Here is a 20,447-nt window from a genome sequence, read left to right on the forward strand (position 1 = left end):
AGACCCCGGGGGTGGGGGTCTGGGGAAGGGGCCGAGGCCGGGTTACCGCGCCGCCGGGCCCGCGCTGGACTCCAAGGGTGTCGCGGATCCGAGCAGGTGTCAGGATCGGGGCGAGTTCTCGGGTGGAGGCGGCACCCGCTGGGTTTGCAAATCAAAACTGCCCCCTTTCTCCCCGGCCAAAGTGGACTCCTCACGGTGGTGATGCCTGGGCACCGTAATTCGGTGTGAATTCTTACAGAAAACATTGCAAGTGAAGACTCCGGGTTTAGAGGGGTCGCTAACTTCAGGAGTGAGGCGTAGCACATATGTCTCTGCGAAGAGAACAGTTTTTCTAACGACTGCTTTAGAGCAGAAACAACAGACGAGGACGTACATTGTTGCTTGGAAAACAAGTGTTTCTTGTTTTCAGAACTGGGATGTTTATATATGTTCAGTATTTTACTGCTTGAGTTCTTCCCGCACAAAACAGAACGGGCCAATTCCTCAAAGTTGTTGCTTTCAAAACTGGCTCTCACCGCGGGGGAGTGAGTGGTACTGGTATGATTGCTCATGACCAAGTGGAAACTCGGAGAAAGGTGCCGTGTTTATCCTGGGTTGCCTTGAATTGTTTAGGAATGAGAACTTCATGTGAGTGAAACGCACTTGGCAGCAGCGAAGACGTGGGTGTCATAAGATGAGCACCATCTCTTCGTTTCGTCTTCGGCATCTATGGTCTCCATAAGTTTGGGCATCGCCCGAACGTGAGGGTTTTGCGTTGTGCCCCTTTGCTTCCCTTCCACACTCTCTACCTGGGCGATCTTTGCCAGTCTCTTGGCTTTCTACATTTTAGGGCGGATGTTTCCCTAATTAATGTTTGTAGTGCCAAGCTCGGGACCTATAATCCAGGTGCCTGTGTGGCTTCAGCTGCATGTCTGATGGCCCAGACTTGTCCTGCTCCTCAAACCTGTTCCTCTCCCGGTCCCTCCTCCCCATTGTGGCCCCATCCTTCAAGACCTCAAGCTTGAAACCTCGGGTCCAGCATCAGAGCCTGTTGACTGTGTCCACAGAATCTGTCCGCTGTGTTTCTGACTCTTCTGCTGCTGTCCTTTTTTGTTTTAGTGGCTTCTCACTGGTCTTCCGGCTTGACTCTCGCCACGCCACTCACTGCCCTTCAGTTAAACTTACTGAAGCAGTTTAGTATGTACTTTGTGTAGTGTCCAACGTATTGACGAAGTGGGCGGCAGTGGGCTCGCTATCCATCTCAAGAGCTCAGCGGGTGCTCCCAGGGCTGCACCTCTCTGCACCTCCCACGGTAGCCACCTCTTGAGTTTTGGGTTTCATATGCTAAAGCACATGCTACGCAGTTTGTCTTGTTTCGGTTCTGTACAAAGCTGGGCCTCTGCCGCAACTCACTTTATTCATCCAGCTGGTTTCTAAGAGTCATCTGCGTGTTCGTGTCCATTTATTTCAACTGTTCTAGTGAATTCTGTTATGTGAATACACGATCACAGTTCCGTCTCAGCAACCCTAAAATCCAAGTAGCTCTGCAAACCGGAAGTGTTTTTAATCTATTCGATGGCAAAACCTGACCTGGCAAAGGCTGATTAATGGCCTCTATTCCGCTCAGTACGAACACTCACACATTTCCCAGAAGTCACATTTGGTTATGGGGTGCTGCCCTAGACCTAGAGAGGTTGGCATATAATGTGTTGTAGATTGTACTGTGTATTCTGTGCAATCTAAAAAATTCTGGATTCCAAAGTATATCTGCCCAAGGATTTTAGACCTGTTGAATGAACGTCTGAGCGGGGGCCTCCGTGTTTCTGCCATTTTGAACAGTGTTTCTGTGAGCAGGCTTGTCTGTGTCTGGTGCCCCGTGGTGTGTTTTGGGGGGTATCAGCCTAGCAGGGTGGAATCGCTGGGCCGTGAGGAGTACACGTGCTCAGCTTTACAAGGAGAGCTGAGCACGTGTACTCCTCGTTTGCAGCTCCGTCTATTCTGACAGCCGCGTGAGAGCGTTTTGAGGTCCACGTCTTCGTTAACACTGGTCTCGTCAGACTTTGGTTTTGTCAGTCTGCCGGGTGGACGATGGCGAGCTCCTTTGGAGCACGTGTGCCATCGCATAATTCTTCATCTTATGCCCCTGGTGCTGTCCTCTGCGCTTAGGGGAGAATCTGTCTAAGCGCCTTTCTTACTTGGCAGGGCCTCCTCGGTCTGACCCCGGCCGACCTCTTGACCTCTTGACTTCTTGGTTCTAAGACCCTTGGAAGGTTCATCCCATCTTCTGAACGTCCCAGCTTTCTTCTTGATCCTTAACCTTGCTCTTTTTCAGATTTAAAATAGCTTCTCCTTCTCTCCCTTTTACTTTTTACTACGTCGCTGTGTTTGTGTCTGAAATGAACACGGTCGTTACACAGCTCTTCACCAATTCTTAAAAATTTTTTTTTCCTGTAGAAGTAAATCAGAATGAGTTATGCAGAAAAATCCGATGAAATCACGAAAGATGAGTGGATGGAAAAACTCAATAACTTACACGTCCAGCGAGCAGACATGAATCGTCTCATCATGAACTACCTGGTCACAGGTAATGGCTTACAATGGGATTCTGCTGATTCTCCTTTTGTGTCCACGCACTGGGAACCACACCGCTGAGGTTCCGTGGTGAAGTCACGTGTTCAGACGTCGTGGAAACGCAGCGCTAGCTCGGCTTCATACGTCGCGATGTTAGACACCCTCTTCTAGAAGTGAGGTCATCGTTTCAGGTCCCTGAAACCTGAGGCGAACACCTGTTTCTTGGCTTTTGACAGTTTTGTAGTCAATCGAGATAATTAACGTTCTGAAGTACGTTTAAAGCCCAGGTCATGGGTCTTTTCCGGCCAGGCTGGTAAATTGTACTGGGCTGCTTCTGGAAGGTGCCTAGCTCGGAGGAGGAAAGGGGGAGGGGCAGCACGTAGGGGGGACACCAAAGTGGTCTGTAGCTAACACTCAGTTCCCCTTGACACCAGAAAGGAAACGGGTCACTCTACAGGGTAGGGAAGCCCAGATGTCTCCTTCCCTTTAGCTACCAGTGCCCCCATTATAGGTTCTGTTGAGATTTTTTTCTAAGGTGAGGAGGAAGTATCACCCCGTGTGTGTGTGGGTGTGTGTGGGTGTGTGTGTGGGTGTGGGTGTGGGTGTGGAGAGAAGGTCGGGGAGAGGTACACGCTGCTTTGACGTGGAGAACTGGACTCCCCGGAGTGAACATGGCAGGTCCCTGCAGGCTGCAAGGTGTGGCCAGTGCATGTCACCTCACCTGGACAGACCTGCTGCCACTGGACCTGGAATGGCAGCCTCTTAGAGGGGCCCACAGCAGCATAGCGGGCTTCCATGCGTTCCTGTCGCCTCCGGCTGGCGGGGGAGCGGTTTTGGATGGGGCGGAAAGAGATGGTGTCCTGTGTTTCAAGGGCATACTGGGGAAACCACAGAGGTGTCACTGCGGAACCTCTCGGGTTAGTTACTCGAGGCGAATGGGTCTCCTAGCGCCGGAGGGGCTCTGCATTCACGTCTCGCTGGCTTTCTGAGCACCGAGGATGGTTTTCATTGCAGAGGGCTTTAAGGAAGCCGCGGAGAAGTTTCGCATGGAATCCGGGATCGAGCCGAGTGTGGACCTGGAAACCCTCGACGAGCGAATCAAAATCCGCGAGATGCTGCTGAAAGGCCAGATCCAGGAGGCCATCGCCCTGATCAACAGCCTCCACCCGGAGCTGCTGGACACGAACCGCTATCTATACTTCCACCTGCAGGTGGGTTTGGCCGAGAGGGCCCGGCGTGCGCACGTTCGATGAGTTGGGTGATTTGTGATGACTCGGATATGACGAGGCCAGTCTGTGCGGACGGGATGTTTTCATCTTTGTGGGGAAGGGGTTCGAGTTGGCTGTTCTCTTCTGGGTTTCAGAAGCAGCCTCTTGCTGTTAGTGCGAGTGTAGTCACTCGGAGGCCAGGACAGTGGCCTTTCAGGCGTCCTGTGGGCGCGGAAGCGCAGTGCGGCGCCGGCCGCCCCTGGCCCGGGGCGGGTGTGAGCCTGTCTGCCTTCGCCCCGACCAGCAACAGCACCTGATCGAGCTGATCCGCCAGCGGGAGACAGAGGCGGCGCTGGAGTTCGCGCAGACGCAGCTGGCGGAGCAGGGCGAGGAGAGCAGGGAGTGCCTGACGGAGATGGAGCGCACGCTGGCGCTGCTGGCCTTCGACAACCCCGAGGAGTCGCCCTTCGGAGACCCTGAGCATGATGCAGCGGCAGAAGGTGAGACGGGGCGCCCTCCCGCTCCCCTGGGCGGGCTCCGGAGTGGGGGTTCCGGACAGACACAGTGCCTGGCGAAGCTGCTGCCGAGTGGCAGGCTTCGTTTCTGGACGTGTGGCACTGCGGTGCGACAGCATCAGCTTTTCTCTCGTGTGCCCTCTCTTACGGTGTCGAACTGGGGACAGCTCAGAGCTGTGACTTCTTTAGAACGTTGACCCTGGAACAACGCGGGGTTTAGGTCACCTGTCGTGCGTAGTCGAAAAACCGTGTGTAGCTTTGACTTCCCCAGAAGTGAACTACTGTGTATAGGTTCCTCGGTACCTGCCCCCAAAGGTCCCCGGCCATAGATGCTCAGGTCCCCTTAGAAGCTGGCGGGGCAGTGCGTGCTGCCATGCCCACGGACTCCCGCCTGCTGCTGCAGCCCCCGGGGACCCGGAGCGCTGGCTGCGTGTTGGCTGAGACCCTCTGCAGGCACGGGACCTTTGCAGTTAAGACCCACATTGTCCCAGGTCACCTCTGTGCAGGCCTTTGCCCACCTGTCTCCTTCATCTTAACCTTCCTCCTGCTCGTCTGGAGACTCTTAGGAGTAGGTGGCCCAGTGTTTTTTGCTTAAAATCCCACAGTTGCTTCTGAAACGTCTTCGCTGCTGCTTCCACGTTCCAGCCCACCTGGCGGCTTGTCACCTCCCAGACGCAGCTCCCTGTCCCCATCACCCCCACTGTGCTGGAAGGTGTGCTCTTAAACTTGTGTCACCCCATCCTGCTTTTCTACTCACAGTTCCGCCAGCCTGGCTCGTGGCCCTTACCTGCCCGCCAGGCCACACGTGGCGTCTGCTGCCAGACCACGAGCCCTGGGCAGAGACGTGGGTTCGCACCCTCCAGAGTGCCCGCCTCCCGGGCACGGGCGTCGTGCTAGTTTGGGTGAACGAGCAGCTTCGCCCGTGTGGTTGGGCTCCAGTGTTTCACATGCGCGCCCCCAGACCCGGCACTGTGTGGGTGCTCGTCATCGGCTCCCCTTTCTTCCAGGTGTGGAGCGAAGTGAACCAAGCTGTCCTCGATTACGAAAACCGGGAGTCTACACCCAAGCTGGCAAAATTACTGAAACTGCTCCTTTGGGCTCAGAATGAGCTGGACCAGAAGAAAGTAAAATATCCCAAAATGACGGACCTCAGTAAAGGTGTGATCGAGGAGCCCAAGTAGGTCAGCGGGCGGCCCCGCGCGGCCGGCCCAGGACCTCCGGAGCGTGCGGCGGCGCAGGAGACGGCTCTTCCCCCCCTTACGATTTTCGACTCGGCATCTTCTTTTAAAGGGAAAAGCGACCCTGTTAAGGGCTGGACAGCTCGCAGAGGAAGAAGCGTCTCTGGAAGCCTGACGGCCGACTGCACGGTGGCGTCCTGCAGGCGGCGGTGGTGGCGGTGGCGCCCAGCGCGTGTGGCCTCCTGCTCCTGAGGGATGTGTTGGCCACTGCGCGCCAGGCTGCTGGGGACACCAGTTAGCCTTCAGGCCTCCCACCCCGTCGAGAAGCACTGACCATAGCTTTGCTTTCTGTCCGCTCGCAGGCAGGCGACACAGCTTCCTGACCCTCTCCGCCGCCTCAGGCCATGGTGTAGAAGTTTCCCTCGCCTCCTCGGTGTCCCGTTTCTTTCGTTTTTCATAGGAAAGACTATAAATTTGTAAACCCTGACTCAAAGACTTGCCGTGTGTGAGGATATCGAGTGTGATTTCTTTTCCCTTTCTGTCTGGGCTGTGTGGCTTCTGGGGACGTGTGTGAGACGGGTGGGGCCGTGTTTTTTAATTTTTCAAATATATATTTTGGTGCTGTATGTGGTGAGAGATTCTTTCCTAGTGGATCCATGAATTTTCGCTTCTAGGTTTGCTGAAAATAAAGGTTTCTCTTTGATGTCGAGAACGAGCGAAGTGGCTTCTAGAAAGTCTCAGTCATCTGAACACACGTTTCGGGGGCTGTTCCCCGTGGTGACGGCAGCTGGGGGAGCACAGTGCCTGGTCCGTGTGCCTAGGAGGGCGTGCCGTGCTGACGGCAGCCGGCCTCGGCGTGCGGCCGGCCTCGGCCTGCATGTGCGCCTGTCCACGGCTTCGCTCCGCCGTGTCGGCCATGTCCGTAGCCTCCCCATCCTGTGCTCTCCTCTGTCCCTCGCGCCGGGCGTGAGACGTCGGCTTTGTGGACTACTGGGTGCTGACCCTGCGGGGGGCGTCTGGAGGAGGTGCTGACGGGGGGCCCCAGGGCTCGCTGGCGGTGCAGGGGTTCCCGCCCCAGCTCCCTGGGAGTGCTGACCCACTCCGCCCATCGTCGTCTCAGATGTGACCTTTCAGGGTCATGTCCTCTGAGGTCGGAGGTCACAAGTTGGAAAGAAAGGGACTTTTAGTGTTCAGGGAAATGACACCCACAGCGGAATCGGTGACAGGTACGAGGAGAGGTGGAGCCGGAAGTCGGTTTCTGGAAGAGCCGCAGGGAGTCCCCATCTCCCTGACCCGTGTCACAGTGCGTATGAGGCCGTTCACGGCGTGACTGGCACGTGATCAGTTCGACGCCGTCACGGGAGGGTCTGAGGTGTGTGCTTGTGGGGAGTCAGCTCAGGGGCTCCCCGCAGAGCCCTGGGACCCAATGGCCTTCGTCACGCGCCTGCCACGTCACGGAGCGGTTCTGAGGCCGAGCGTCACCCTTTGGCTTACCAACTCGGCAAGCGAGTCACTTCGGAGTGAGCCAGGTGCCGTCCTCGCCGCCCTCACTCCCCCGACCTGCGAGCGGGCTGCAGCCTCCGAAGACAGTGGCTTCGCAGTCTTTCCCCGTGAGCCCCCTTTTGGCAGTCTGCGTGTTCGGCAAACTAAGCCATTTGGGGGATGGCGCGAATCTTCTGCTTCACCTCACTTGGACCTCCGTCGTGTTTATTAAAATGTCACGTTACAGAGATTCTTTTTTTCACACTTTCTTGTAGAAAATGCCTGGCAGGAACACGGTGAGAGGGTGCTCTGGTCTGTCCCCGACGGCAGCTGTGTGAGGCTCAGCCGCGTGTGGAAACTCTAGCACAGGGCTTATTGCCGAGGAGGTGAGAACTAGGGTACCCGGCCCTTCAAATGGAGTTTTCCAGGTTCCAGAAAAGGTGCGCGGTTCTCGCACTGGTGTTAGAGATGAAGGTCCCCCCGCACGCGACACGCCCCGCGGGAGGCCTTGGGGACACAGAGGCGATCCTGGCCAGTCAGGACGCGTTGTAAGGACGTGTAGGGGAAACACGTTGAGGATGGTTTTTCTGAGGTGCCAGGACGTGTCTCAGTCCTGCGCACTGGAGGCTTTGGAGTGGCCGACCCAGAGGTGCCGGGGAGAATCGTGCCCTGCGTTACAGGCACGGAGCAGGTCCCCCGGCTGCGTTGCCGGGTCTCCGTGTGAAGGGAGCGGCAGGCGCAAGGCAGCGGTGGCCACAGTGGCCTGCACACCTCGCGTCAGACACAGGACGTCCGCGCCGGTCCTCGTCGGCCTGGACCAGGGTGGCTTCCGACGATGATGCTCTGCTACCACGTGTGCTGTTTCTTTACATGTCCAGAAACATGTCCTCTTTTGCTTTTGTGGATCGGTGGTAAGTCGTGTTGTCGGCATGGGTCTCGCAAACCCTGCAGCCGTCGCCTGCTGTCGGTGCTGCCGAGTGTCGTCGCACTTGGACCCTGTGGCTTCGTGCCGGTCCCGTGGGCGGGTGTCCCCCTCGGGGATTTGGAAAACGCAGAGGAGGTTGCCTTGGCTGCTGCTCCCTAATTTTGCAGTGAAGTGTTTCCGTTTCTCAGCGTGGTCCTCTGAAAGCTTTTCTGCCGTAAAGATGGTCCAGGGAGGACGAGAACGAAGCGCGTTGCTGCCGCCTTGTCGCCGAGTGTCGCGGAGTTAGAGCTGGACATGGGCAGGGCCGCCGAGTGTCGCCCCTTTACGCTTAGCTGTCGCTCCATCCCCGCTCGGAGCCGCTCCCAGCCTGCCTCGTCTGTGTGTGCCTGTGTCGCTTGAAACCTGTCGCTGGCCTTAGAGCTGGCGCTTCACTGCCGTGCGAGGGAAGAAAGCAGGGTGTCGGGCCGCACCCCGCGGGTTTGAGGCCGACTTGGCTGTCCTGCGTGACGGCCGGCATGGGAGGGCTTCAGTCGCGTGGGTCAGTGGGACGGCCACACCCACGCAGGCCCTGCTCCTGGTGCTCAGGCCTGTGTCCCTCGGGCCGCGGTTCCCGTGTTGTCACGGCCGGCAGCGTCTTCCAGGTGAGCGGTTGTTGGACACTGCCAGGGACGTGGAGTGACAGTGGCCGTGCCCTCTGGTGAAGTACAGAAGCGAGGGGCTTTGTGCCGCAGTGGGGCACTGTGGGATGTGGCCGTTGGGACGCGCAGGCCTCTTGGACGAGAATAGGATGGGAGAGCCTGCCACCCCCACGTGCCCGCACCGTCCTCGTGTTCTTCACGTGGCTCTCCCCGCCTTGCAGGAGGCGGCCGGCGGCTCCCGCTGACACGGCGCCCGCAGCAGTGGGAGCCCGGGTGCCCAGCACGTGGCCCCGCCTGTCTCAATGTCGTGCCTGAGCTCCGCGACGCCATTGAGGTCGTCCTCCTTGCGGTGAGGACGGGCCGTGGGCAGGACTGGCAGTGGCAGACCCTCCTGCGGCGGGCGGGCTATCTTGAGTTTTCCCCGTGCCCACCCCCGCCCGGTGGTCAGCAGGCCCCAGCCCCGGTGGCAGGTAGCGGGTGGCAGGTCCGCGGTGGGCGGGGTCTGGGTGTGCTGGCCCAGGGGGCTCTGCCTGCGGTGTCCGCGGCCCTGCAGTTGCATCTCTGTGAGACAGGTGCCGCACCGCAGTGCGTGTGACGCGCGAGCTGACCTCACCAGCACCCAAAGGACGAGCCGCTGCAGAGCCCGTCACCACGAAGCTCGTCCTTCTGGGTTCAAGTTCTGTTTCCCTGCCATTCGGGATCGGTTCTGCTCCGGGGGAGTCTCCCACCATTGGTTCACACAGGTCGTATCCAGAGCCAAGACTATTTCTCACTCTTACCCGTCAGCGGCGGGCGAGGTCATCTGTCAGTGCCACTTACCGACCCCCATCTTCAGGGGGAGGAATGGTGTGTGGTGGGCTGCAGAGCTGGCAGCGCTGACGGGGCGCCGGGGGGGGCCCAGGCCCTGGTCCACATGGTCTGCAGGGGCCGCGGTGGCCGGGCCGCGTGGTCTGCTGGGGCTGCGGTGGCTGGGGCCGCGTGGTCTGCCGGGGCTGTGGTGGCCGGGCCCGCGCAGTGGGGCTGGCTCTGCAGGCTGTGAGGGAGCGGAGGCAGCACAGCAGTGAGGTGGGGGCTGTGAAGAAACCTCTGTGGCATGTCACCGCACGAGAGACCCGGACGAGAGGAGCCAGCATCCCCGCTGGGACAGCTCCGCCACCGACATCGACCCCTCTCTCGAACAACAGGCGTTCAACTCACTGTGACTGTCCGCTGCCAGCCCCCGGTCATTTCGCCGTGAACGTCAAGGGCGGTTGGTGGGCTGGGTCGGAGGGAGCGCACAGAATCAGAGCCTGCAGAGCGTGCGTCTACCGCGGCTGCTGCCGACACCAGTGTTTGTAGGCTTCCTATGGAATGTGACACTTTCTAGCTGCAGTGGCTGCCATGAACCCTCCCCAACCTTCCTCCGAACCCTCCCCAACCTTCCTCCGCAGGACGTAGACCAGGAGGCCCTGCCAAGCCCAGCGTTGCTCCCTGAGCCCCCTCAGGCAGACCCCGCTCCATCCCTTGCCCACCCAGCCCATGTACTCGGCCTAGCCCTCCTGCCTGGCTACCCCGCCCCCCGCTCTGGCCTGGAGCATTGCAGTGGCTGTGTCCTCCCCGCCTCCATGCTGGTCACCCTGAGCTGTCCACGTAGCCAAGTGATCCGCGATGCTCCGATGGCTCCCACCCTCAGCCCCGCTGGCCTCCTGGACCCCGAGGCCTGTGGGGTCTGCACTGCCACCGCTGCTTTGACCTGTTCCTCTCCCCACAACCCCGCTGGGTCCCCTGCAGCCCCAGGGCCCCAGGGCATGCCCCGAGAACCTGAGTGGCTTGCCCTTGTCCCCATCTGCTTGCTTCCTCCTCCCCTGGAACAGACCCCATACACATCTTTGCAGGGGTACGGCCCCGCCCCGCCCAATGGCAGAAGCAGCACCCCCCGCACCCCGTGTCTGTGTTGTGTCTCTCCGCCCAGAACACCAGCTCTGGGAGGAAAGGGACTAGGTAATCAAGTGTCCACGACAAAGCGATCCTGGGTCTCCCTAAGGAACTTCAAAGAAGCTGGTGCGGCAGAGGGGAGCGAAGTATCAGGCAGAGGGTGGAAGGTCATGGGAAGCGAGTTTAGCGACAAGTCTCGAGCTTTGGTCGTGGTGTAGGGACGGTTAGGCTCTGTCCTAAGCGTGGGAAGAACCCCCTCGTGCTGGGAGCTGGCCCGGGCGCCAGGCTGCAGTGGGGAGGGATAGCGGTGGGCCGGGGTGTGCGCAGAGGCGGCAGCTGGAGAAAGCAGAGTGGCTGGGGACACAGTCGTCCTAGTGTCCCAGTGTCCCAGCCTTTCTGTGCTGGCCGTGTCTGTCACGAGGGTGGGACTATGTAGCAGGCTTCTCAGGCGAGGGCCTCCTGAAGCTCGGCAGGCAGCTTTGGGAGGAACTCCGGCCCCTCCAGCGAGCACCTGCTGCGTGAACACAGCTTCAGCCGCCCAGCGCTGGCCCCTGGTTCAGGGTCACAGACCAGAGCCCACCCCCAAAGATCTACTTGCAAAGCCAGTTGACCTTGAGTCTTTCTAGGCTCACACTTAATCCACCCCTGACTCCCGTTTGATGCTCACGGCCCTGTGGGGTGGGGACCACCAGCACCCTCATTGACAGCCGGCCCTGCAGACTTCCCTCCAGCAGTGTGTCCAAGGCCGGCGCGGGGTCAGGATCGCCACGGGCCCCGCCCCTCCGAATCCCCATTTTCCCCGTGCACCGCCGGCGAGCCCCCGCGCCATGCCGCCGGCCAGACGCTGCCAGGCATACTCCGGGGAGCCGCGGGAGGCTGGAGACCCAGCATCTGACCTCGGAGGTTTGCCGGCCTCCCCCGGGACGTCTGTGGGGCGGAGACCACGACGTGTGCTCCGCCTGCGGCCCGCCCGCTGCGGTGGCAGTCCGGGGGCGACACGTCCTGGGAGCGCCGGACGGAAGCGCTGCTGGGACTGACACGTGGATTTGGGCGGCGCTGCCCGCGTGGGCCTGCGGGGCGGGAGCCGGCCCCGTACTCACTGCGCCGCGGCCGTCCGTGCCTGATGCCGCCGCCGGAGCCGGCTCGCAGGGACTCGGCAGAGGACGCCCAGTGGTCCAGGTCGGTGGTGCGGCGCAAGGCGGGTGGGGAGGGAGCAGTGCGTCCTGCTCGGAGATATCCCGCTGCCCGGCCCCCTGCGCTCTGCCTGGGGTCAGCCCCTGCCCCGGGAGGAAGAAGCGCACAGGTACCCCAACCTCGGACTGCCTCCCTTCCATCCAGCCCCAGGGCCCCAGGCGTGCCCCCAGCCCTCCCCAGGGGCCCAGGAGTAATGCAGGCAGCGTGTGCAGGCCAAGCAGCGGCCTGGGAGGCCTTCCCCAGTGGGGGCCACCCACCTGGACAGGAAGAGGGATGGCTCCCGGGCACGGCCTCACGCCCTGGAACTGGCCCTGCCAGGAGCATCACACCTGTGACCACACCTGAGGGCCCTGAGGAACAGTCCAGGGTCACCTGGCAGGGCAGTCACGGGCCTGTGAGGGCAGCACATGCCGGAGTCTGTGGCCGGGTGGCTGACTCTTGCCATCATGTGTCGTGTGTGATGTGGATAAGGGCCCAGTGGGGGAGGAAAGGCCCAGGCAGGTTACCCACCCATTTCATATCTGTCTGCACTATCCACTGCCGCGGGCAGATAGCAACCAGGAACCAGGTGGGGTCCCCAGGGGAGCCCCCAGGCCACTGAGGCTCAGCCCTGGCTCTGGTTCTGTGGCCTGACGCCAAGCCAGCCGGATCCCAGGCCCAAAGTCAGGCCCTGCGATTCCAGGGCCAGCCTGCCCCCAGCTTTGAGTTCTCAGGGACTTCCCCCTACTTCCTGCAAGATGATGGAATCTTCCTGCGTTTGCCCCTCACCAGCACAGGGGGGCGGGAAGGCCCTAAGGGACAGTCCCCCAGTGTTGGGTCAAAACGAAGGCAGAACTAGTGGGGAAGATGGAGAGAGGCTGATGTTCAAAAGAAGCCAGAAGGGACAGGGCACTGCGAGCAGAGGGGGACGGGCTGGCCGAGGTGAGCGCTCGGAAGCCCCAGTGATGGCCCTATGTCCTGGGGTTAGCCGAGTGACAGTGACAGGGGTGTGCGCGACCAGAGACAGCCCCGGGGCCTGCCTCCGACTCCCTCCCCACGCTGCTGGCTACCTAGGGCCATAGAGCACTCTGCAAACTCTCCAAAACTCTCCTCTCGGGTGACTAATGACAGTTTGCTGAACTGGCTCTGCCTGGCTCTGCCTTAACTACTCCCCCGCTGCCGCCCCCCACGTGGTGTAGAAAGGTGCTGTGCTCGCGCCCAGGACTGTGGGGGCAGGGCCCCAGGAGCCCTGGAGGGGGCTGTGGGGTCCTGGGTGGAGTCGAGCTGTCACACCTGAATAGACAGTGACAGTGGCAGTAAGTACTGCAGGCTCGGCTGGCCCAGGGCATGGGCTGCCACTTGTGTGCTCACGGCGGCCCAGAAGGCCTGGCCACTCTCCAGCAGCATTGCAGGGGCAGGGGTGACCAGCAGCCTTGGACCCACACGTCCTCTCCAGCTTGCTGCCCTCCTAGCCTATGGCGTCCGCAGGGCGCTCCCTGGAGAGCTGTGTGGGGCAGGGTACTGGAGGCCCCACAGCACCGTCCCTGAGCTAAATCAAGAAGCCACGTGACCACATGTTTGCTCAGCCATGGATGCTTCTCATGCACCCCAGCCGTTTGCAGGAAGCAGAAGTTTCTAGGAGCTTCACAGGAAGCATCCTAGCTGTGGGCACAGGCCGCAGCTCAGGGCTGAGGTGAGCGGGGTGAAGCCCCTCCAGCCTTCCTAACCAGCCCTCCAGTGGAGGACCTGGGGCCAGTGTCCTAATCAGCTGACTGCAGCTGGGTCCCTCCTCCAGCCAAACTTCCTTGTTCTCTGTCCCCAGCAGCTGTGGAAGACACCCCTTTGCCCACCTCGCTGGCAGTGCTCGCTAGCTCAGGGACGGTGCTGTGGGGCCTCCAGTACCCTGCCCGACACAGCTCTCCAGGGAGCGCCCTGGCAGGGGCCTTAGGCTCAGAGCCGACCCACTGCCCGGAAGCTGACATGCCTTTCTGGGCCTCCTGTGGCCGTACGGAGGCCAGGGGCAGCACCGCATTCCCGTACCTGGCCAACCTTCCGGAGCCGCCAGTGTCTGCCATCTCTAATGGGACTTTCCACCCAGAGAGCAAACAGAAAGTGTCAGGGCCGCCCAGGTGCACCTGCGGGAGGAGTGGGTGTGCTGGGGGTGCGGTCCCGCAGGCGACCCTTCGGTGCTTTCTAAAGGCACAGCTGTTCGTGGGGGGTGGGAGCCTGGGGCCCGGGCCCTGTACTCTCCTCATGCAGCAGGCAGTGAGAACAGCACCGGGCACACGCGTGCATGCACAGGCTCTGCGCGGGGCGCAGGGAAACGCGGGGCCCCCGCGTGGGCGTCTGGGGGCCGCGGCAGTGCTGTGGAGCGGGCACGGCGGGCGCCCTGCTGGCCCCGTCCATCCGGGAGGGGTGCGGTTTGGCCAGCAGGGCCCTGCTTCCCTGCTAAGCCCACTGGGAGCATTTGCCCGGAGGAGTGATGTCCCCGATGTCCCCAACAGGCCCACAGCTCCTCAGATGGAAGTGGGCGCGGAGAGCGGGCTGTGCGGGGTGCTCGGCGGCAAGCTTTGTCAAGCCCCAGGGTTTGCCTGGGGGAGAAGTCGGGGCATCGCCTCCATGGTCCGCTGGAACCCCTGAGGAGCCCGCAGCAGCCTCAGTCCCTGGGGCCTGGGCCGCATGTCACGGATGCGGACGGGCTCTGAGCCCCACCCAGGGCTCGAGGAACCTGCAGATGCCTGGTCTGCCCCTGCCGCCTGGTCCTGTAAAGACCTGAGGGACACCTGGGGAGCCGCCCAGGGGCGCACCCCCTCCACCTTGGCCTCTCAAGCAGGGGAGGCCGAAGGTACCTGCTCTGTCTGCCACCACGCTGCTGCTCCCTTTGTCCCGGCTTCTGATTTTCCCGTAGTATCTTAAGAACCAGCAAGTGGGCTGGAGGCCTGATGGGAGGGTCCCTTCCCTCGCGGTCACTGAGGGGTCACTGGGCAGTTTCCAAGTGCAGCATCTTCACCAGCCTCAACGGAGGCAAGGCCAAGCGTCCGGTGCCTGGAATTATGGGAACTGTGGCTATTTTGGGCACAAGGCCCTTTTTTTCACTGGACATAGGAAGTTCCAATATGCAAAGCAGATAGCAGCAGAGGGTGCCCTGGGGCCCTACCCGTGGCACCCACTCTGAGCTTGAAATCCAAGGTCCATTGCAACCTTTGTGCTGCGCGCACGGGGAAACCGAGGCCCAGGGAAGGGACAGGGTCCAGACAGCACTCGAGCCTCTTCCTGGGAGCTGCTCAGTGAGACCACTGTCCAGCGAGAGCTGGGCACACTCGGCCACTGCTTCCCAGGCTCCGGACGGGCCCGGCCTGCCAGCACGGGTCTGTTTGGGGACAGTAGGCCGGCTGTTCAGAGCTCGGACTCATTCACCCCAAAAGCCTCGAGCGATGGTCTCGAACCTTGAGCTAGCTGTCTCTGCTGGCAGGTGCAGGACCTGCGGCCTCTGTGGGGGCAGCAGCGGAGGGGGCGTGAGCCCACGGCAGGCCTGGAATGCTGGGGCCGCGTCCTCCTGCCTTGGTCCCTGCTTTGTGGAAATTGCGCTGTGGTCTGCGAAGGGGACCCACGTGGACATGCGGCTGGAGGAACGAGGCGCTGCTGCCCTGCTCCATCCTGACCACTCATGGTGGCTCCCTGTCAGGGCCCGGGTCACACTGCTGTTTGCTGGCCTGTGCAGGAGGCAGACGTCACGGGGACGTCTTCATTGAAGACACAGGCTCAAGGAGGCCAGGCGACTTGGTCCCACGTCCCCCCAGACCTGTCCGCAGCACGGGCTAGCCGTGGCCACTGCAGTTGTCCGAGGGTGGCAGAGGGCCGTGGACGGAGGGCCGTGGATGGTGGGCACGGAGCCACGCCAGGCCGTGGAGACAGCTGCTGCCGCTGCTGGCCCTTCTCCTTGCGAGGCAGGCCCCGTTCCAGGCGGGTTCTGCCCTCGAGGTTCTGAGCACATCTGATCACAGCCGCTCATCAGGTTCCTGGCGTATGCGATGCCCGCCGGCTCCAGGCCGGTCGGCAGTGGCTTCGGGCACGATGCCACCCCCAGGGCCTCAAAGGTCCGTCCTCCCCAGGGACATGTCCAGGCCAGGGCTCCAGCCCTCCAGCGGCCCTCCCGGCCTCTCCCCAGACTGTCCGCCCCAGGTGCTCTTGCAGCCTGAGCCTAGAGAGCCACCCCACCCCCTGCTGCCGCCCACGCAAGCGGCGGCTCAGGCTCCACGCTCGCCCCCTCGTTTGTAAGAAGCACGCTTCGTCTTTGGGAACGGATCTGGGTTTACAGGGGTGCTGCAGGGGCAGCACAGTGTCTCCGTCCCCTCCAAACCCTGCCCCCCAGTCACATCGAGATGAGCGTGGTTGTGTTTGTCACCGGCAGTGAGCCGATCTTGACACAGGATTGCAAAACGGAGTCCACAGGGCATTCGGCTTTCTGCGCCTTCTCTCTGATGTCCCCAGCATCTCCCGGCTGTGGCACTTCCTGACTGCCCTCGGTTTCGGTGACCGATAGTCGAGGAGCGCTGGCCAGGGGTGCCATGGACAGTGTCTCTGTGGACACTTGTCTGGTGACCTTCCCAGCACCAGGGCTGCCTCGCCCCAGCTCAGGACCTTCCAGGGGGCCCCACAGCACTGTGTCCCTCGCTGGCCGCCCAGCTCTGCCCTCCTCTGGGCAGGCTCAGCTTTCCCAGGGGCCCTGCAGGGGCCGGCCATCCTGCTCCCACTGCGGGAGGGCCCTACCCCAGCCGAGGGGCCCTTCCCCTCCGCCTCAGCGGGGGTCCTCTTGCCCAGCCTGTGCCCCCTCAGCAGGGTCCTGGCTGTCGGCTCCCACTGGCTGCCATCCTGGGCCCTCTGGGTCCATGGCCATGGGGGTTTGTGTAACCCTCCCTGTAGCCAGCCACGCAGGCTGCTCCCAACCTCTGCTGTTAGGGCGACATCTCCAGAGTCTGCAGAGGGGCATTTAGACGTTCGAGAGGTGGCTACGTCCTGCTTTCGACGTGCACGGAGGGGGTCTCTGCCTCTCCCAGGCCTCACCCCCGCACCCCCCACCACCACAGGCCCGAGTGCCAGGCATGGACGGCGACGCTGCTGCTGGGCACGTGCCTGCTGTACTGCACCCGCGTCAGCATGCCCGTGTGCGCCGTCTCCATGAGCCAGGACTTCGGCTGGAACAAGAAGGAGGCCGGCATCGCTCTCAGCAGCTTCTTCTGGGGCTACTGCCTGACCCAGGTTGCGGGCGGCCACCTGGGGGACCGGTAACGCCCTGCTCCCGAGCCTGGCTGCTGCTACTCCCAGGGGAGGGGGCTCCAGGGCATTAACTTGGGGAGAGGCCCTGCCCGGGGGCGGGGGCTGGGCCCTGGGGGACTGGAGGCCCATGCGGGACTCAGCGCCCTGCTGAGGGCTCTGGGGCTGTGGGCACAGAGGGGCCACGCTGGGCCCTGCTGTCGCCTTGGCCCTGCTGCAGAGGGCTGCTCCAGGATGGATGGCACGGGCCCCTCTGCCTACGGCTGGTGGCTCAGCCCGGTCACTGCCCGGTCACCGTCTTCTTGTCGCCCCTTCAGGGTCGGGGGTGAGAAGATCATCCTGCTGTCAGCCACGGCCTGGGGCTTCATCACCGCGGCCACCCCGCTGCTCACGCACCTGGGCGGCGCCCACCTGGTCTTCATGACCTTCTCACGCATCCTCACGGGCTTGCTCCAAGGTAGGGCGCTGCAGCCGAGAGCGAGTGTGTGTGCGTGCACGTGTGTGCTGGCCCGTGCGTGTTCGTGCCGGGGGGCACTGAGCATGCGTGCGCTGGTGCAAGCTCCCCGTGTGGTGTGCCTCACACCGCCTTGTCGAGCAGGTGCGTCACCGCCTCAGCGCCGTGGCTGAGAAGGCCCCAGGACCCTCCAGCCTGGCCCGGGCAGCGCAGGGCGGTCCCCAGGGGCCGTCCCCGCTGACAGCTGCCTGCCTGGCGCCTTCCCCGGGCCGTCGGGCTGTATGGCCATGCCTTGGGGTCTGACCGCTTTCTGTTTCTAGAAACGCTTCACAGCCTGGCACGTTTGAACGTCAGGCGTCTCCCATGCCCTAAAGGCTCCTCTGGGGACCTGGGCGGCAGCCAGGTTGCCGTGTGCATCAGTGTCTCCAGGCTGACGGGCACGATGGGGACCCCAGGTTTCCCAAGACCTCTGGCTCCCACGCTCCGGGGCATTAAACTTCTGCAGGGCCCCCAGAGATGCCGGTGGTCCAGCCGAGCGGGTGGCAGGGGGTGCACAGCCCCCCTCTTCCCGAGGGAAAGGGTAGTCCCTGAGCTCCTGCCACACCAGCAGTGTCGACAGCACGGGGGCCGTCCAAGCGTGTGGGCTCTGGGCCCTTCCTCGCTGCGTCTCCCCACCTGCTTCAGACCAGGCCCTGCTGTCCCTCAGATCCTGGGGCGCAGCCCCCGAGACCCAGGTCCCCTGGGATTTACCTGTGCCTTCTTTCTGACCAGCCCCACCGGTCCGGGCCCTGCATGGTCTTGGTGGTCCGGAGCAGGTTCCTGGGCCCCTGGGAACCCACCACACGTGCCCCCCACGTGGCCCAGAGCTAGTGCTCTATCCTGTGGGCACAGGTCCCAGGGCTGGGCCGTAGGGCACCCATGTGGAGCCCTCGACTCGGGCTGTTTCTCTCTGTCCCCCTGGGGGTATGGGGAGTCCCCTGTGCGGCCGGGCTGTGGCCCATGCAGGAGACAGACCAGGGCTCAGGGCAGCTGTCGCCCTGGGTGACCGGCACTCAGCATGGATAGGGGAAGGCAGCCCCTGTTTCTCAGCCCACACCCAGAGCTTTTGGAAAATAACACGGTGTAACGGGCAGGAGCTGCCGTTTCGGTGCCGTTTTCTGAAATGAGATTTTGAAAGAATTATGGATTCACAGGAAGTAGCGGAGACACATACAGGAAGGTCCCACGCGCCCTCCCCCGCCTGCCCGTGGCGCTCTAGGACCCAGCAGTGAGGTTCTGCTGGGCCGTTCAGGTCTCACTGGTGCTCTGTGTGCTGTGTGTGTGAGCGTGTGACGGCAGGGGCTAGTGTGACAACATGTGCGTGTGTGACCACGTGTGCCAGTGCGGTCAGTGTGTGCGCGTGTCACGTGTGCATGCATGTGCGTGGCAGAGCCAGGTCTCTGCAGGTCCCTCGGGGTGAGGCTGGCACGAGGGGCACCCAGCCTGGCCCATTGTCAGCAGGCCCCGGAGAGCTCCCAGCCGGCTCTCGCCCTCTGCCAGCTGCCCTCGCCGGCCCCCGGAGCCCTGGGGACCCGGTGCCACGCGGGCCTCGGGCCTCGGCACTCTGTTCATTCCAGGGCTCTACTTCCCCGCGCTGACCAGCCTGCTGTCGCAGAAGGTCCGGGAGAGTGAGCGTGCCTTCACCTACAGCGCCGTGGGCTGCGGTTCCCAGTTCGGGTGAGCCCCCCGGGGGGCGGGCACGGGTGCGCTCCTGGCAGAGCTCCGGAGGTGGGCTGGGGAGGGCCACAGGCTGCGTGGGTGACACGGGCGGGCGGGCTCTGAGCGCCGGAGGCGGTGGCTGCCGCTTCCCATCTCTGCAAAGTGCTTCCCTTTGGGCCTTTCCTGTCCCCTGGTGCTGGCGGCAGGTGACGGGGGTTGGCGGGGGGCCATTCTGGTGGGGGAGGTGGCCTGCACTCAGTCTGGAGGAGACATGTCGTGTCATGTTCCTCCGTGAGCCACCCAGAGGTCCATGTGGAGGCCTCACTCGGGGCAAGGAAGTCTCGCATCTTGATAGGGCCTCATGCCCCCCCCAACCCCCGGCTCAGGCCCGTCCCTTCACCGCTCTGCGGTCCAGGCAAGAATTCAGCGGGTGGGGTGCCTGTGGGTGGGCCAGGAGCAGCCCAAATAAAAGCCCCAGGCACCCAGTGCCATGTGACTTCAGATCAGCAATGGGGGACATACTTGCACAAGGGAAGAGTCCTTGTTTTTCTGAAACGCCATTCGCCTGGGCCTCTGTGTGTGTGTGTTTGTGTGTATGTGTGTGTTTCTGTGTGTGTGTGCGTGTGTGTGTGTGCAGGGGGTGGAGAGAGGGACTGTGCCCACCTCACAGACGGAAAAAAGGAGGCTCGGAAGGAGGGCAGCCCCCACGGGCTTGCTGGCCTCAGTGCGGGCACCAGCTTGCCCCCCGTCTCTTTAAAGGTCTCCTGGCCGACCCTTGGCAGATGGGGGACACAGGGCAGGGCGAGCCGGGGATCAGTCCCTGAACAGACAGGAGACCACTGTGCAGGGAGGGGTGGGCCCCAGGGCCTTTTAGTGACAATGCCATCAGCAGGACGTGCTTTTTTGTGTTCAGAAACCTTAGAATTCCGTCCTCTCCGATAAGAGAAGCTGAAACAGCATGGAGGTTTGATGCCGACGTGTTCTCGAGAAAACTCTCTCGAGAACACGGCCTTTTTCAGTTTAACGAGATGCGCACCACAATCCTAGGCCCATGTGAAGCCCTGGAAGCAAGACGTTCGAGAAACGCAGGGTCCCGTGCCGCGTCACGCTGCGTGGCGTCCGGAAGTCTGCCGTCCCATGGGGCCACCCGGGTTCCTGGGGACTCGGCAGGCACTGGCTCAGAATCTCCTTGGGTGGAACCGAGGGTCATCGTCATGCTCCCTCTGCTTTCCAGGACGCTGATGACGGGGGCCGTGGGCTCCCTGCTCCTGGACTGGTACGGCTGGCAAAGCGTCTTCTACGTGTCCGGTGGCCTCACCCTGCTGTGGGTGTGTTACGTGTACAGGTACCTGCTGAGTGAACAAGGTAACCGCGGCCGGGTGGGCGAGTGCCGTGAACGCAGCTACCAGGAGGCCCAGGGCCCGGCCCCCGGGCCCCG

The 20,447-nt window shown here is 62.2% G+C and overlaps 2 protein-coding genes across 10 annotated transcripts in view; both read left to right on the top strand.

Moving 5' to 3' along the window:
- Positions 1 to 1,964: 1,964 nt before the first annotated feature.
- Positions 1,965 to 6,077, top strand: GID8 (GID complex subunit 8 homolog). Its single transcript, XM_006921964.3, is given in 5 exon segments — positions 1,965 to 2,563; positions 3,565 to 3,761; positions 4,063 to 4,232; positions 4,234 to 4,258; positions 5,281 to 6,077. Coding segments are annotated over 5 exon segments (684 nt in total). The 5' UTR covers positions 1,965 to 2,445; the 3' UTR covers positions 5,455 to 6,077.
- A 199-nt stretch (positions 6,078 to 6,276) lies between these two features.
- Positions 6,277 to 20,447, top strand: part of SLC17A9 (solute carrier family 17 member 9) — a 19,166-nt gene continuing 4,995 nt past the window's right edge. For 7 of the 9 annotated variants that reach the window (XM_006921965.3, XM_015597209.2, XM_015597210.2 and 4 more), the window contains exons 1-5: positions 6,277 to 11,589; positions 16,671 to 16,868; positions 17,175 to 17,314; positions 18,928 to 19,027; positions 20,244 to 20,374. In XM_006921965.3, coding sequence (XP_006922027.1) covers positions 11,534 to 11,589; positions 16,671 to 16,868; positions 17,175 to 17,314; positions 18,928 to 19,027; positions 20,244 to 20,374 — 625 coding nt within the window. In that variant the 5' untranslated portion in view covers positions 6,277 to 11,533. The remainder of the gene's footprint in view (positions 11,590 to 16,670; positions 16,869 to 17,174; positions 17,315 to 18,927; positions 19,028 to 20,243; positions 20,375 to 20,447) is intronic. The other 2 variants (XM_015597207.2, XM_025039814.1) reach the window with 1 other exon arrangement.

The sequence above is a fragment of the Pteropus alecto genome, unplaced genomic scaffold, assembly GCF_000325575.1.
Source record: "Pteropus alecto unplaced genomic scaffold, ASM32557v1 scaffold45, whole genome shotgun sequence".
NCBI classification, from domain to species: Eukaryota; Metazoa; Chordata; class Mammalia; order Chiroptera; family Pteropodidae; genus Pteropus; species Pteropus alecto.